This window comes from Blennius ocellaris (genome assembly GCF_963422515.1).
Source record: "Blennius ocellaris genome assembly, chromosome: 20".
Classification (NCBI taxonomy): domain Eukaryota; kingdom Metazoa; phylum Chordata; class Actinopteri; order Blenniiformes; family Blenniidae; genus Blennius; species Blennius ocellaris.
The window spans coordinates 18312166-18326434 of NC_137669.1; the positions used below are offsets into that span (position 1 = coordinate 18312166).

Below are 14269 nucleotides of genomic sequence, written 5' to 3' on the forward strand. Positions count from 1 at the left end.
CGCAAACAAACAAAGACTTTTGTCTCAGTGCAACCGCATGAACAGTTAAACAGAAATTCACTCAATAACTGCAGATGGATAAGTTGTGGGCTGAGCGGGATTGTTTTTGTTTCAAAACTGCATTCACATCTGCTGCACTGATGCAAAATGAGTCTTAAGAAATCAAATGACATTCTGATATAACACAAATAAAGCCTTATACTTGCATTCTTTGTAAAATACAAACATTTTCAGTATTTTTATGCACCTTCAATAGTAAAACTCTGATCTTGATCCTGAGCTCAGTCCACATGAAATCCTGCTGTAAATGTTTGGTTCCAGTGCATCAGGCTGACTTTCAAAAAAAAAGAGCATCTGTTTCTCCTTTTTCTGGCTGGTCAAGGTATCGACCTAGTTGAATTATTCAGGTGGATTCAAAGGTCTTTTGTCACGGCTCTCGATAACGCACATTTGCATGTGTGTTGTTGTTTTGTCTTTGTGTTTGTAGAACCAGCGGATTCCTGCAGACATGATATTCCTGAGAACGTCTGAGAAAACTGGTGAGCTGGCAACCTGCTGGTGTAACTGTATCAATGAAGAGCTGAACAGAGGACGATTAAGAAATGGGATTTTTAAAGCCTAAGTGACTGAAGCTGTTGTAATAAATACTAGTCCAGCTGGTAATAATACCACAGCATGCATTAGGATGCCTTCGGGTTGAACTTTGTTTGCCCCGTGGCACTTTAACGAACTGTGTCAAGATCATTGGTGTGAGAAATGTGACTTTTCCACACACTCCAGTCCTTTGACATCATCGGATCAAGTCACCCCTGTGATTCATATGATTTACCGTACATTGTTCCCGTGACTGATGATGCAAATTCCAATTAATCAATGAGCTGCGTCAGATCCTGGCTCTTTTCTGAGGGGCATCAGGAGGAAATGTTCTGAGGACATCATTTCCATCAATCTCTGATATGTCAATATGCTTGGCAGGGAGTTGTTGATGTCTTTGTCTCCCACACACACACACGCCTTGTATTTTTCGTCTTTCACTACTCATACAAACACACACACATCTGAGCTGCCACTGCAGCAGAGGGAAAGCATGAATCACCCTCCTTGTGTTACTGTTTTCCATCATACTTAACCCTCCGGGGATGGTTTATAGTTGCCCTTTACCCTCTCTGTCAGATATTTGCTCTCATCCATCAGTTTCATATGTAATATTACCTCAGATCAATACAGGTCACCACCGCTCAACTTTTATCAGGCCCCGTGGTGTCCGCAGCAGCCACAGATGCTCTGCATTGTGCTACAGGCCCCCGTAATAATGGATTGCAGGCATTGGTATGCTGATTTATGACAGGAAGACAATTAGTCGACACAGGAAGCCGTGTCCGGTTCATTGCTTCATTGTGATATGAAAGTGTTTGTGTGACCTCTTTAGGCTGAGCCTGTTTATTGTTTAAAACTACAACTTGCTTTAGAATTTTAATCTGAAAAGAAAGGATGACCTATTTATTTACCTAAGAGTTTGTATCACCATCATTCTCTGGCATTCCTTTTATATTGGTGCTGCAATCTGCACACTTGATGACTTAATATTTTGACAAATCACACATCACAGGATGACCTGAACCACTGCACAGCTCCCACTTTGTAATTTTCTCAAGCCTTCTCCCTCGCGCAATCTATTTTTTTTTGTCTTTGTGTGTCCTTGAAAACACTATAAATTGATAAATCTGCACAATGACCAGTTTGTGAAATCGTGAGCATAAACACAACAAAGCTGTAAAAGCTTCTCTCCAATTTATAATCTCTGATATGATGACAATGACAATAACGTAATAAGAAAAACTTGAAAACGATGAAATGCCCCAGATAAATATAACAATACATTAATATATTAATGGTACTATAATGATAATAATACAGAAAAAAAATCATCGCCATCAGAAAAACCCATAAACAAAAATGGCGACATATAAGTCAATAGATGATATTAAACCTAAAAACAACCAAATGAATCACAACAATCATTTTGACTTGACAATGTCAGTATCTAGACATTAAAACCACATCAGAAAATTAAATTACAGGATGTCAAATTCTTTTGTAAAGGATCGTAGAGGTCAGCGGGACCAAGGGCTGAAATTTTCTCTTTAATTTCCTGCAGAATCCTGCAGAAAAATGTCAAATTACTGTCAAAAATATTGTTTTCATTCTGTTTCAGTGGTGGATGTCGGTGAAAAAAAGGTGATTTTTAATGGCGGTTTATGGTTCAAATCTGGTATTTAAGAGTTTAATAGTAATAAACAATTGCACAGCTAGCAGAAGAACATGGGTACAAAAACCAAGCGGAGAACAAACGACTGTGCATCACAGAGGAAAAACACCGCCGTCCTGACGGCTTTTATTTGTGCGCGTGTTTTCAGGATCGTGCTTCATCAGAACCGATCAGCTGGACGGAGAAACCGACTGGAAGCTGAAAGTTGCTGTTGGATGCACGCAGCGGCTGCCAGCAGTGGGGGTAAGACGGATACATTACGATTGGGTGAACCTCTGGTATCAGCCGAAGTGTCTGCCAGTAAGTGAATGAGTGTTGTGTTATCACTAAAAGCATAGCTCATCAGCCGTCCGTGCTGTGATGGAAACTTAATCACTGATGACGGACAGCAGGAACAATCTGAACCTGACGGCAGCTTTTCTTTAACTGGAGGTGATACTCAACACTGCAGATTTAAGTCCACTTGATGGCTTTTTTTTTTTTTTTTTTTTTTTTTGGTGCCACTTAATGTGATCAGAGAATTAAAGTTTCAGCAGGTCATTTGATGATCGACTTGTGGACATCTCTATTAGGTTTCAGGACATTTGAAAATAGAGCAAGAATTGTGCTTGCTTAGTTGGAGATCATGTTTAATACAATAGAAGAGAGTGTTGCAGGATTTCTCCAAACTTCAACAGTGAATTAAATCAATTTGCACACAATATTTGGTCTACAAAACCTTATAAAAAGGAAGAGGCCATCTTAAAATCAGGATTGCCTTATATTGGGACCAAGTCAATGCTTGTTAGCAATTTACATGTTCATAAGCAGATTTTTATTAAAACAATGTGTCCTGAACAGTTTAAATCTGCTTTATTTCATGCAAGTCAGCCATTAGTCCAAACCACCATCAGGTATCTAATTCTACCGTCATGTTTTTGGATATTATTGCCCCTTTTTGTTTTTCCCCTTGATTTCAGAAATCAGATAACCAGTTTTTGTCCTCCGCCCTGACCTCTGACAGTCACTCACTACTGCTTAACAGATCCACCCCCAGACGCTCTTATCAGTTTCTAGTGTTCTATATGCATCGGGAGCGGCGGCGGTCATTTCTCAGCTGTTGCTTCGCCCCTCCCACACTCCTGAAGCCCGCTGATGTAGGAGGCTTGTCAGCTGATGCAGCTCACCTGGGCTCTGCAGTCTGCATGAGCGCTGCCCCGTGCTTGATTTTATGGCCCCCCTCTTCTTTCTCTTCATGTCGCATCTGTCGTTCTGTGGCTGCAACGTCTTCAGTTTGGTTTAATAAACGTCTGGGTTTTTTAGTTCTTTCCTTGTATGGTCTCCTTGATTGCCACCAATGCTTGGGTCTGTTTGTGAGAGCAGTAAATGTAGTGGAGTGAAGACCTACAATAAAATGTAGAATTTCCACATGAGGAAACGAGACAGAACTGGACTGTGTAAGTGCTTTTTAAAGGGACGGGAAGATCTCATTTGTTTATTTTATGCTGTCATCAAAGGGAAACCCTTGAATAGAATAAGCACTCCCCCCCTTTTATTTGATCCGTCCACTGGACGACGTGCTCAAGCGAAAACTCAGAAAATGGCAAGAATGACTCAGACACCTTTTAATAATCTCAGCGAGTGTCATTTAGTTTGGCAGTCTACCGGGAGAAGTAAACAGTTAAACAAACAATAACATCAACATTAGTGAGAAGACAGAGCAACGATGACGGCACAGAACAAAACAAAAGTCCATCAATGCATAAAGCTTCACAATAGTTGCTTCAAGCACAAAGATGAGCTTCAGTCTGATCCCTGGATGTTCAAGGAAACTGCAACAAGCTTTGTCTTTGTCTCGATAAATGCTGGAGCAACGTTACCCTCCATTGGGGCTTTGGTAAAATAATCTTCCCTGCTCGTCTTCAGCCGCTCTGCCCATGTTCTCGCCCTGAGAACACTATCTCAGCGCGGCTTAGGGCTGCTGGCAGCTGCACAGGCGGCATGCATGCATGCATGTCTGAATAATTTAATATTTACAATCAATTTTGTTCCGCCGTGACTGGAAGAGGCTGGTGTTGGGTCCTCGATGGGCTTTAGGCTGCTTGTCTTGCGTGTTAGGATGACTGAGTGAAACAGATGACTGAAGGCTGGTCAAGTGGTTTTTTTAACTCTGGCTTCTTGAGGTTGTTTCTATTTGTGAACAATCACAATGTTTACTTTGTGTAAGAGCTGATTTGTTAGTTCACACAGAAGATCCTAATCCTCAATTAAAATTTCTTTGCTGAGATTTTTAAATTTTTTTTGGAGTTCTTTGTTCACGTTATTTCTTAAATGACCGCCATCAGACTCCTGTGGGAAGAGTCTACACTCAAAATTATGACTACCGGTAAATGATCAAGTGAAGAGCAAAATTGGAAAAGAAAAGCGCACAGTTTAAGAATGACGTTTTGTGGAGCAACGGTTGCTAACCTCTGTTCAAGATGTGTGTGACGATGTCGACGGACTTGTAACTTCCTACACAGAGTTCTGATTCCTGACTTGCTTTAATGACAATGACGTTTGATAAAATGTGACTGGGACTGAGATTACATTGGAAAAAAAACCAAAACATTTTGTATCTAAAAATGTGACTTGTGCTTCTCAGAACATCTTAAAAATGTGATTGTGGGTCACATAAAAGTAAAAATGTCAGATATGGGCTCCTTTTGCCTGCAGTGTGAACATAGACGGGGTCGCCATTTGCACAGTGTTTCCCCACACTGTTGCTTTCACACAAGGGGAGTTGTGTCTGTGGAGGGCTGGAGGTGGAAAAGCCAGAGCAATATGTATTTAGCAATTTATGTTTTGCGATTTAAGTTACCTTGTTGGTTTTGTCTTATTTAATTAAATCTTTTTTTATCAGATCCTCTTGCAAACAATGTCTGAAGGAGATGTCCTTTAAATAAATTCACTATCTTTCGTTTCTCTGTCCTGATGAGCTACTTCCATCATTCAAAATGGTTTCAAATAAGCAAATAAACAACACGTCTCCAGGTTTATTTGAATACGGGGTCATGAACACACTTTGTTTGACATCACATGTACATTAATTTGCACCTGGATATCTCCTTTTCATGCGACGCTCCTCAGTGTGATCATCAGCATTAGTAATGTAGATCTTTTGTTGATTCCCATTTGTCTTTTTCTTTTCCCCAGGAGAAACGCACATCTAAAAATATGTATTTATCTTAATTAAAAAAAAAAAGATTGATAAATCAATGTGGAAAACAGTATAAAATTGTATCATATATGGACAGTGAGTTAAGAAAATGATGATACAAATAAATGTGTGAATGAGATCGATTAAAACTGTGTCAGTGGAAGAAAATCCCCGAGGCCAGTTTTCTGGAGGGAACCCTGCATGTCTGTCAGCAGCCATGTTTTTTTTTTTTTCTTCTTCTTCTTTTCCCTGAAGTGTTACTCACGCAGATGTCTCGGCTAAAAAAGAGCCCGTGTTTAATTTTTGAATGTCAGTCGCAATAAAGCCATTCAGCCTTTTCGTTTGTTGTCTTCTCGTCTCAGGACCTCTTCTCCATCAGCGCCTACGTCTACGCCCAGAAGCCTCAGCTGGACATCCACAGCTTCGAGGGGAATTTCACCAGGGTGCAGTAGCTCATTGACATATTTATAACCTGTAAAACAAATCTCAAACACATGCAGATTTTTCCTCTATAGAAAGCGGATTGACGTGGAAGATGTGTATCACTGCAATGTGTTGACAAGTGACAACAATGAGGTCTTGTGTGTCCATCTGGGCCTGTTGTTATCTCCAGCAGGCATGCCTCTTACATCACAGGCAGGTTCTCGCAGCTCCAGCTCTATCCATCCCGTCTTGCTTGTTGCTCAGTGATTTTTTTTTTTCCTTCTTCTCTTTCCTTCTCTTTTTTTTTTTTTTTTTTTTTTATTAATAGCAGATTAGCGAAGCCCCCACAGAGAGGAGAGCTCCAGTACAAAGGGGGGCTTTGTGGTCCGTCTTCACTCTTGGCCACACACCAGGCTTAGTGAGCGAGCACTTCCTGCGCTCATTCATCCTCCGCGGCCTTCCTTTGCATAGCGTGCGCTTTTAGTCTGAGCAGGATGGGAAAAAAAAAATGGGTTCCCACAGATCCGCAGCAAATGAACTTACCTATTTATGAGGGCTCCTTTTTTTTTTTTTCTTTTTCCCCTCCCGAGACGGATATGGTGGCTTTGTTTCTGTGGTCTGTATTGAGACCCTCTGCAGTTATGAACACCGTAGTGTGATGCCAATGTCAGAGCGGTCAAGCATCCAGCAACCTGCCATTTATTTTTCATGCACCTCTTCCCATGTTTGAGTGGATTGACAGGATGCGGGTGCTTAGGTATCATAATTATCATATCAGGCAGGCAATTTGAGACGAAACTGGAGCCTTGACTCTGCACTCCTGACTCCAGCCTTTTTTTTTTCACCGTTCGTCTTTATTTAAGAGACGGGGAGGGGTGAAACAAGAGTCTCCCCAGGGGCTTATTTATCAGTAAAATCTCATCTACGTGCCCTTTCTACACAGTTTTTAGATAATGATAATGCTGTATCATAACTTCACTTCCTCCCAATGAAACAGCTTTCAGATTTGTTTTGTTTTGTTTGAAGTGTAAAATGTTGAACCAATTTCAGAAGTTTGTGTTGCTTTTGAATTTAGCAAGCAGGGTCTGATTTTTTTATTTTATGTTATATTATTAGTTTTTTTAATTCTTTAAGTTTTGTTAAACTGTAGGATTATACAGGTCTCATTAAAATTAGATTCATTAAAATGGTCACAGAATCACAAGCAATATATCAAATAGTCATCGACAACTAATCTAAAATATAGCTATAGTGTTTCTTTAAGCTTCACTGCAGATTTTGTTGTTTCTTATCATTATTCTAACCACCAGAGTCATCAACCCTCCCATCTGTAAAACGCTGAGCTCCCTTTACTTTACACTTTTAAAAACTCTTTAAACCTGCTTTTTTCCCCCTCTTGTCACATACAGCTCATGTACAGTCGGAACCCTAGCTTGTTAAACTTATGTAACAGATTTTAAATAAGTGATGCTGTATAATGTTTTTGAACAGAATTGATTAGAGTTTATGACTCCGCTCTCTATTCAAGTCCTAGTTATTTATGTGTTATTTATATGTATTTTCAAATGCTAAATTTATCCTGAGTTAAATTTGTTGACATCAACATTTTTGGAGTAAATAAAGTCAGAATAACTTTTGATGACTGTTAAAAGGCAAAACTATGCAAAACAAATGTGTGTAGTGTTGGGGGGGGGGGGGGCATTTTTGCATACAGTCCTAATCACAGGTAATATAGAAGTGAAGAAGTTGGAGCTGGATAAATGTAACAGAATCACTTCACAATCGGCACCGACACAAGTGAATATCAGATTTAAATGTTAAAATAGATTAATGTATTTGCTGTGAATTCCAGCTTGTGTTTCACCTGTGTGCTTCAGGCCCTCAGGGAGCAGCTCCTGTAAGAAGCCGACTAATTGCAGATGTAAATTCACACTATTGAGGTGTTTCTCTCACGCTGGCGTCTCTGAAGAGTTTTGTGTTTTACTGCCCAGCTAGTATGCATAAAAAGAGGCAAACAAACATGAACAGCGATGACTTGATGTGTGTTTTCCAACCATGTATTTTTGATGTCCTTCTGCCACACATTGACGGTCAAGGTTACTTTTCCTCTTCTTTTTTTTTGGTTTCTTGTAGGAAGACACAGATCCACAGATCCACGAGAGTCTGAGTATTGAAAACACTCTTTGGGCCAGCACAGTTGTTGCATCTGGTAAGTGAGTTTTGGCTTTTTTCAAGTCTGTTACTGCCAAACTTGCAATAGTGTATATAAGTGATCTCTGAGAAAATCTTCCACGATTAATGTGGCAGGCCTGTTTACAAACGACACATTATATTGTTGGACAGTAGTGAGTTGTAACATTTTAACATGTTCTAACATATACAGAAATTCACTCAAATCTCTCTTACGTGTTGTGAGATATGTCTCATATTCACACTTTTCAATGGACTTTTTCTTGCATGGCAGAAATACTAACTTAAAAATCTATCGAGTTATCCAACAGCATTGTATATTATGATATTCAAATAATTCATATCGAAGTAATCCAATTTCAATGCAAGCTCTATAAAGGGTTGAAGAACGTTTCTATTATTCTGTCCATATGCTCATTGGACAGTATTTTATTTTGTGCAGTACCTGGTCATTAAAACCTTCAGAAACTACAGTTCAGAGCCACGTTTATAGTCAAACCCCCCTCCCCCCCCCCCCCCCACTATAATTGCATTCAGCAGGGTAAATATCTATCAGAAAAAAGTGTATATGCACGCATATTTAATTATTTAGGTCCCAATATTGTTAGTGAACGCTGTGCTCCACATATTGCTGGCATTAAACCTCACGTTGGCTTTAATTGTGCTGCGAGTGTGTGAAGAAGTTGAGCAAAACCCGCAGCTGAGGCAATCCTCCCCTCAACCCAACTCAGCGATTCCCCACAGAAACGGTTGTGTCAGTTGAGAGTGTTTGCGATGCCGCCACTGATGACCACACATCGATTTGCGGTGTTGCTCTCCCTCTCTGGCCTGACCTTGACCAGAACACACACACACACACACACACACACACACACACACACACACACACACACACACACACACACACACACACACACACACACACACACACACACACACACACGGAACAAAAAGCCTGACTTGGACCCCTTACATCATCTCTTCTTGGGAATGTCATTGTTCGTCACCGGGATCTTCTTGACAGGCACTTCTCTCTAATGCAGAAGCGTCCGGGGCTCTTGAACTGGCTTGGATCGCTGTGTATTCATTCGGCTTCGGGCCGCGGTCCAGCTGTGACAAGAGAATTGGTGGCTGGCATATTCAAATTAAAGCCCCCCCCCCCCCCCCCCCCCCACATGCTGAGCCACACACACCATTTGTCACACCGCTCAATATTTCTGGAGTTAGAAGTCAACGAGAGCAATTCATCACCTTTCTCCTCCGGTTCTGTAACCACTCTTCTCTTTTTCTCGCTCCCTCTTTGACCGACCGCACTTCACTTTCCTTGTTTTGTTTTCGACCCATTTTTAACTTTCTTGCCATTTTTTATAGTTCGGGGATTTCAGAGGGCTGTATTTAGGTTTATTAGTGCCTTTGCTCTCCCATTAAGCTCATTTAATATTAATGACTCATTAATCCTTTGTAATAAGGCCACTGTAATGAATTGGCAAATAAAGATGGCAGAGTATTGATCGGGTTTTATGAGCTTCCATAGGGTGGCTGAAGGCCCTCAGAGTCTGAGCGTATTAAACTCCTGTCTGTTGGCTTGAGTGGCAATGAGAGAAAACTGCCTCGGCTCAGCCTTATTGTGTTTCCTCCCATGCAGTTCATCTTACTTGACCAAGATGAGTGTGTGCGTGGCCGTGTGTGTTTGTGTGCGTGCGTGTGTGTGTGTGTGTGTGTGGTTGTATTGTGTGAGAGACGGTGGGGCTGAGGTTCAGTTAATGAGCAGCATTACTTTCCTTCCCTCTATCTTTGGCAGGCACGGTGATCGGGGTGGTGATCTACACAGGCAAAGAGACCAGAAGCGTACTGAACACGTCCTATGCCAAGAACAAGGTGAAGACTTGTTACTATTTTCTGTATTCCCGCAAGGAGAAGGTGTGGATTTAAGGCTTTTTTTTGTTTCTCTGCGTCAGATTTTTTTTTTCATTACATGACATTTACCCAGAATCCTCACCTCCACCTTTATTTTACATTGAGACATGGCAGATAAGAATAATAATATTCATTTTCTTGAAATGTTTTCCCATTGTGTTGATGCACTTCATCTTGATATTAGGGAGTTCTTGTTTTATTAGCTTCATTATCAATGAATCTTCTCATAAATCATCCAACATACACCATGTATTAAAAATGTGTCCTATAATACCTGAACTTTTCTGAAAAGTCCTTAAAATATTTCCTAAATGCTACAAATTGGTTTGGAAATATCGTCATATTTGAATTTTAATAAGAACTTGTAAACGCAGCAATTCTTTATTGTTTTTATAGTTGGGACAGAGGGATGTTATAGATTAATTGAAAGAAAATTATTTTGTCCAATTTATAAGTTTACTTATAAATCTGCCCAATTAGTAACATCTTTGATTTTTTATACTAAAGTCTATTATAACACTAATTTTAGAAGAAACATTGATATATACATTTTTTAAACGTTGCAACATTTCCCAAAGCACTGAAAAAGCAATTATTGTGTCGCTATCAGATTACATGTTTTCTAAAAGCTGCAGAGGGCAAAACGCGTCACATAAAGTAACATCTGTCCCAGTTTACTCCTCAGGATTCCTCCTCTCCTCTCCCCTCCGATCGCTAATCAATCACTTCAGCAAGGTGATTTTTTAACCTTGACTTCCCAGATAAAGTTGGACCTGTCAATGCGAAAGGTCAGCACCAGTTGCTAATTAACCAAAAGGGAAATTAACCAAGGATTTAAATGACATTTTCAGCACAAAGTTAATCCCGCAGAATCCCCATCGAGCGTTTTGTCCCCCAGATTGAGGAGATTAATGAAAATTTGATGCTAAATATAAGATTTAAACAGATAGACGCGGGCCAGATGATAGAGCCGGGAGCCAGCGGGATCTCCGACGTGATATTTTGGCTCGATCGCACGACTTTTAAATACAAAGTTGCTCATGACTTTAAGCTGTCGGCACCTGTAAAGCTCTCCGTCGCGCAGCGCCGGCCCTTCCCTGCTTCGGCGCTGGTTTTGACACCAGTATCTTTTATTAAGAACGCTGATGTGGCCGGTCGAACGGTGGGCCGGTGTTTTGTGTAAGCCTGACAGCTGAGAGGAATTCAATATTTCAAGGAGATGATGTCAGAAGTGCCAATAAGGAGACTGGAGATTGGGGGAGAAAGTCAATACAGTGCGGCTAAAGTCGCGGGAACGTTTTGGCCTCATATAATCTGTTGTGACACCTTCCAGGACAATGCCCGCACTTGATCAATCTGACAGGACGTCAGACATGGACTCGCTCTTTGTCGCAGTATTGTTAGACAGATCGCCGTCTTGAGTGAGGAGGGAGAACAATGTCGTTTGACAACAGGCTGCTTTTCAATAAAGATTGTTTGAAGTGTGCAGCCAAGTTCCAATACGCTGCTTTTCACACACGTCTCTCACAACGAGTTGCTCTGGAAAAAAAAAAAAAGAAAGAAAAAAAAATCGAAAAGTGAAGTAGTTCCCTTTCATTTCAGAGATCAACTTCATTTTATCTTCTCCACTCTCTTTATATTTACCCGTCTCACAAGCATTGACAATACACAAACCGAGTGAATTCGGATATACTTTGCTCTATGTGGATGAATATTCATGTCCCCGCGGCTGTGGTCCTTCATCAGATTTCACACACATGCTCGAATACAAGCCACACAGGCAGATCGAATCATTCCTTTCAGTTTTAATGGCATGGAGATGAATGGAGTAAAATATGCACTTTTATTCATTGATAGCATCTTTAGGTTGAGGTAATTGAGTCCTTTTTCCACCCTTGACTGAATGAATAATGACTTCATCTGATCCCCAGCAAGGCTTGGAAAATTTAGACCCGCCATTGTTCAAGTAGAAGGGGATCCTTTGCTTTTCAGGCATGCACTGTGCTCTCCCCGTCTTAATTTTTCTTCATTTTAATCCACCCAAACCTGCTATTTTTCTCAATAGCTCAACCATGAACCATGTAGTGAGGCACTGGGGCGGGGGAGATACCCACCCGCTTGCTCCCCCCCCATGCCCTTCCCTTTTCCCCCGCACTCTTGCTACTGGGAGTTTACCAGCCACTGATAAATCAGTCACACTGCTCTCCCAGCTCTCCCAGTCCTCAGGGGAATGGTCCGGTGGGGGTTTTAGGCACCGGAGGAATTCTGCTTTTTTTTTTTTTTTTTATGCGCTTGCCCCCTCCCCTCCCTTTCAGAGCCGGTCCTTTATTTGAGGGAGGAGAGATGTTATGTTCTGCTGTTTTTGTAAGCGTGGTGCGTCAGATGAAAGGCCTCTGTGTACAGGGCTTTGCTGTGAGCGCTGCCAGAAAAGGGGAAGGACGCTTCTTTATTTGACATCTTTTTCCCACATGCTCCATTGGCTGGGAGATACACTCGAAAAATAAAAGACAATTCTGCCCCCCCCCCTCCTCTTTTTGTCAGTTTTTTTTTCTCTCCAGGGCACCATCTCAATATGGGAATTTTCTCCCATTTTTGAGGCCTTTTGACCTTCTGTGCATTGAGGGATAATACTCCAGCATGACAATAACGCAGTTACTAGTTAGCGCCACCAGTAAACTTATTTATGCCATACACACATTTTGCATGATAAAAGCCTGCAGCCAAGAATCTTTTCCATTGGCTTTGTTTCTGCTCCGTGTAGCATATTGGAGGGTTTGGTGAGCAGATGGGGGGCCTGACAAAGAGGCGTCTCTCGTACGAGTTGTCAGAAAAGAAGGAAGATGTTTACAATTTCTCAGTGAGACTGGGAGTCTAGACCTTTTCCGGAGGTTGCGTTTATGAATTGTCTGCGCGCTTTTCATTGGAAACACATCTGCACATCCCCACTGCATTAAATTAGATGACGAGCGCATTACTTGTTATTTATGAGACTTCACTTGTCAGGTTTTTGCTGCTTCGCCGTCATTCTTTCTCTCTGTATCTTAATCGTCGGGACTCTTGGCCTCCCGTCTCTGCAGGTCGGCCTCTTGGACCTGGAGCTGAACCGCCTCACCAAGGCGCTCTTCCTCGCCCAAGTGATTCTGTCCGTCGTCATGGTAGCGCTGCAAGGATTTGTGGGTCCCTGGTTCCGCAACCTTTTCCGATTTGTTGTGCTTTTCTCTTACATCATCCCGATCAGGTACTTTGTGCTCGTTTGCAATGTTTTGATTGTTCATGTCGTGACTTGAAACATGGCTGCACAGTTAGGAGGTTTTTCACCAAACTGAACTTCTTTACTCAATTCTCCTCTCACCAATAAACTATACAAACCTAACTCACAGATCAGACACTAATTCATCTTTTATTTTATGTTTCCAAGTAAATTTGTGATGTATTTTTGCTATTTATTTATATGAAAAGGGGTTGTGGGTATATGAAATCGGCACTTTTTCACAAAAAATGTTGACGTTCTATCAGAATAATAAATCGGGTTAGATTTTAAAATCCAAACCCTTCAATTTCTTTAATGATCTTTCCGCTGGATCAGACCACGTTTTAGAATATACATGATCTTCATGATGCACCCTCTTAGTTTGGTGGGTTAGACTTGTGTTTTCTTTGTGCAGCTTGCGTGTGAACCTGGACATGGGGAAGTCTGCGTATGGCTGGATGATCATGAAAGACGAACACATCCCCGGTACAGTCGTGAGAACCAGCACCATCCCCGAAGAACTGGGCCGTCTCGTCTACCTGCTGACTGACAAGACAGGTAGGAGTCTACGGACTGGCAGAATCGATTCAACGAAAAACTACATTTCTTGTTAAAAACAAATTAAAGGATTGGGTATATGTTACACGTTTAATAATAATCAAAACCAAGTTCTACTGTTACGCATCGAATTCACGCCATTTAAATCTACAAAATGATAACTTGAGTGATTCAGTCAGACTGTTAAGTTTGTAAAGCGAAGTGAAAATAAGTCAGACAAAACCTGAAAGCTGAATTTCCAAGCTTTGTTTCTCCCTGCTTGTCTCATTTCACTATCATGGACTGATCCTCTGGTAACAAATAGCTGCTCTTTACTAATGCGAGACAGGTTCTCCGAGTGATAAACTCTTGCGGTGGTCCTAATATGCTTCTTTGTCTTCCCCCCGCGGACCTAGGTAGCAATAGATTAGCTTTGGAGCCTATTTATCCAGGTTGGTAGTTAAAGCACATGGAAACAAGAGCAAACGATCAATCCATTAGAATT

At 41.2% G+C, this 14269-nt stretch overlaps 1 protein-coding gene across 1 annotated transcript in view; it reads left to right on the forward strand.

Moving 5' to 3' along the window:
- atp9b (ATPase phospholipid transporting 9B) overlaps nucleotides 1–14269 on the forward strand; it is a gene marked incomplete at its 5' end in the record, with an annotated part of 39235 nt that overhangs the window by 8804 nt on the left and 16162 nt on the right. The window contains 7 exons of the mRNA XM_080516002.1: nucleotides 488–539; nucleotides 2418–2512; nucleotides 5810–5890; nucleotides 8004–8079; nucleotides 9862–9938; nucleotides 13055–13215; nucleotides 13643–13785. Coding sequence (XP_080372128.1) covers nucleotides 488–539; nucleotides 2418–2512; nucleotides 5810–5890; nucleotides 8004–8079; nucleotides 9862–9938; nucleotides 13055–13215; nucleotides 13643–13785 — 685 coding nt within the window. The remainder of the gene's footprint in view (nucleotides 1–487; nucleotides 540–2417; nucleotides 2513–5809; nucleotides 5891–8003; nucleotides 8080–9861; nucleotides 9939–13054; nucleotides 13216–13642; nucleotides 13786–14269) is intronic.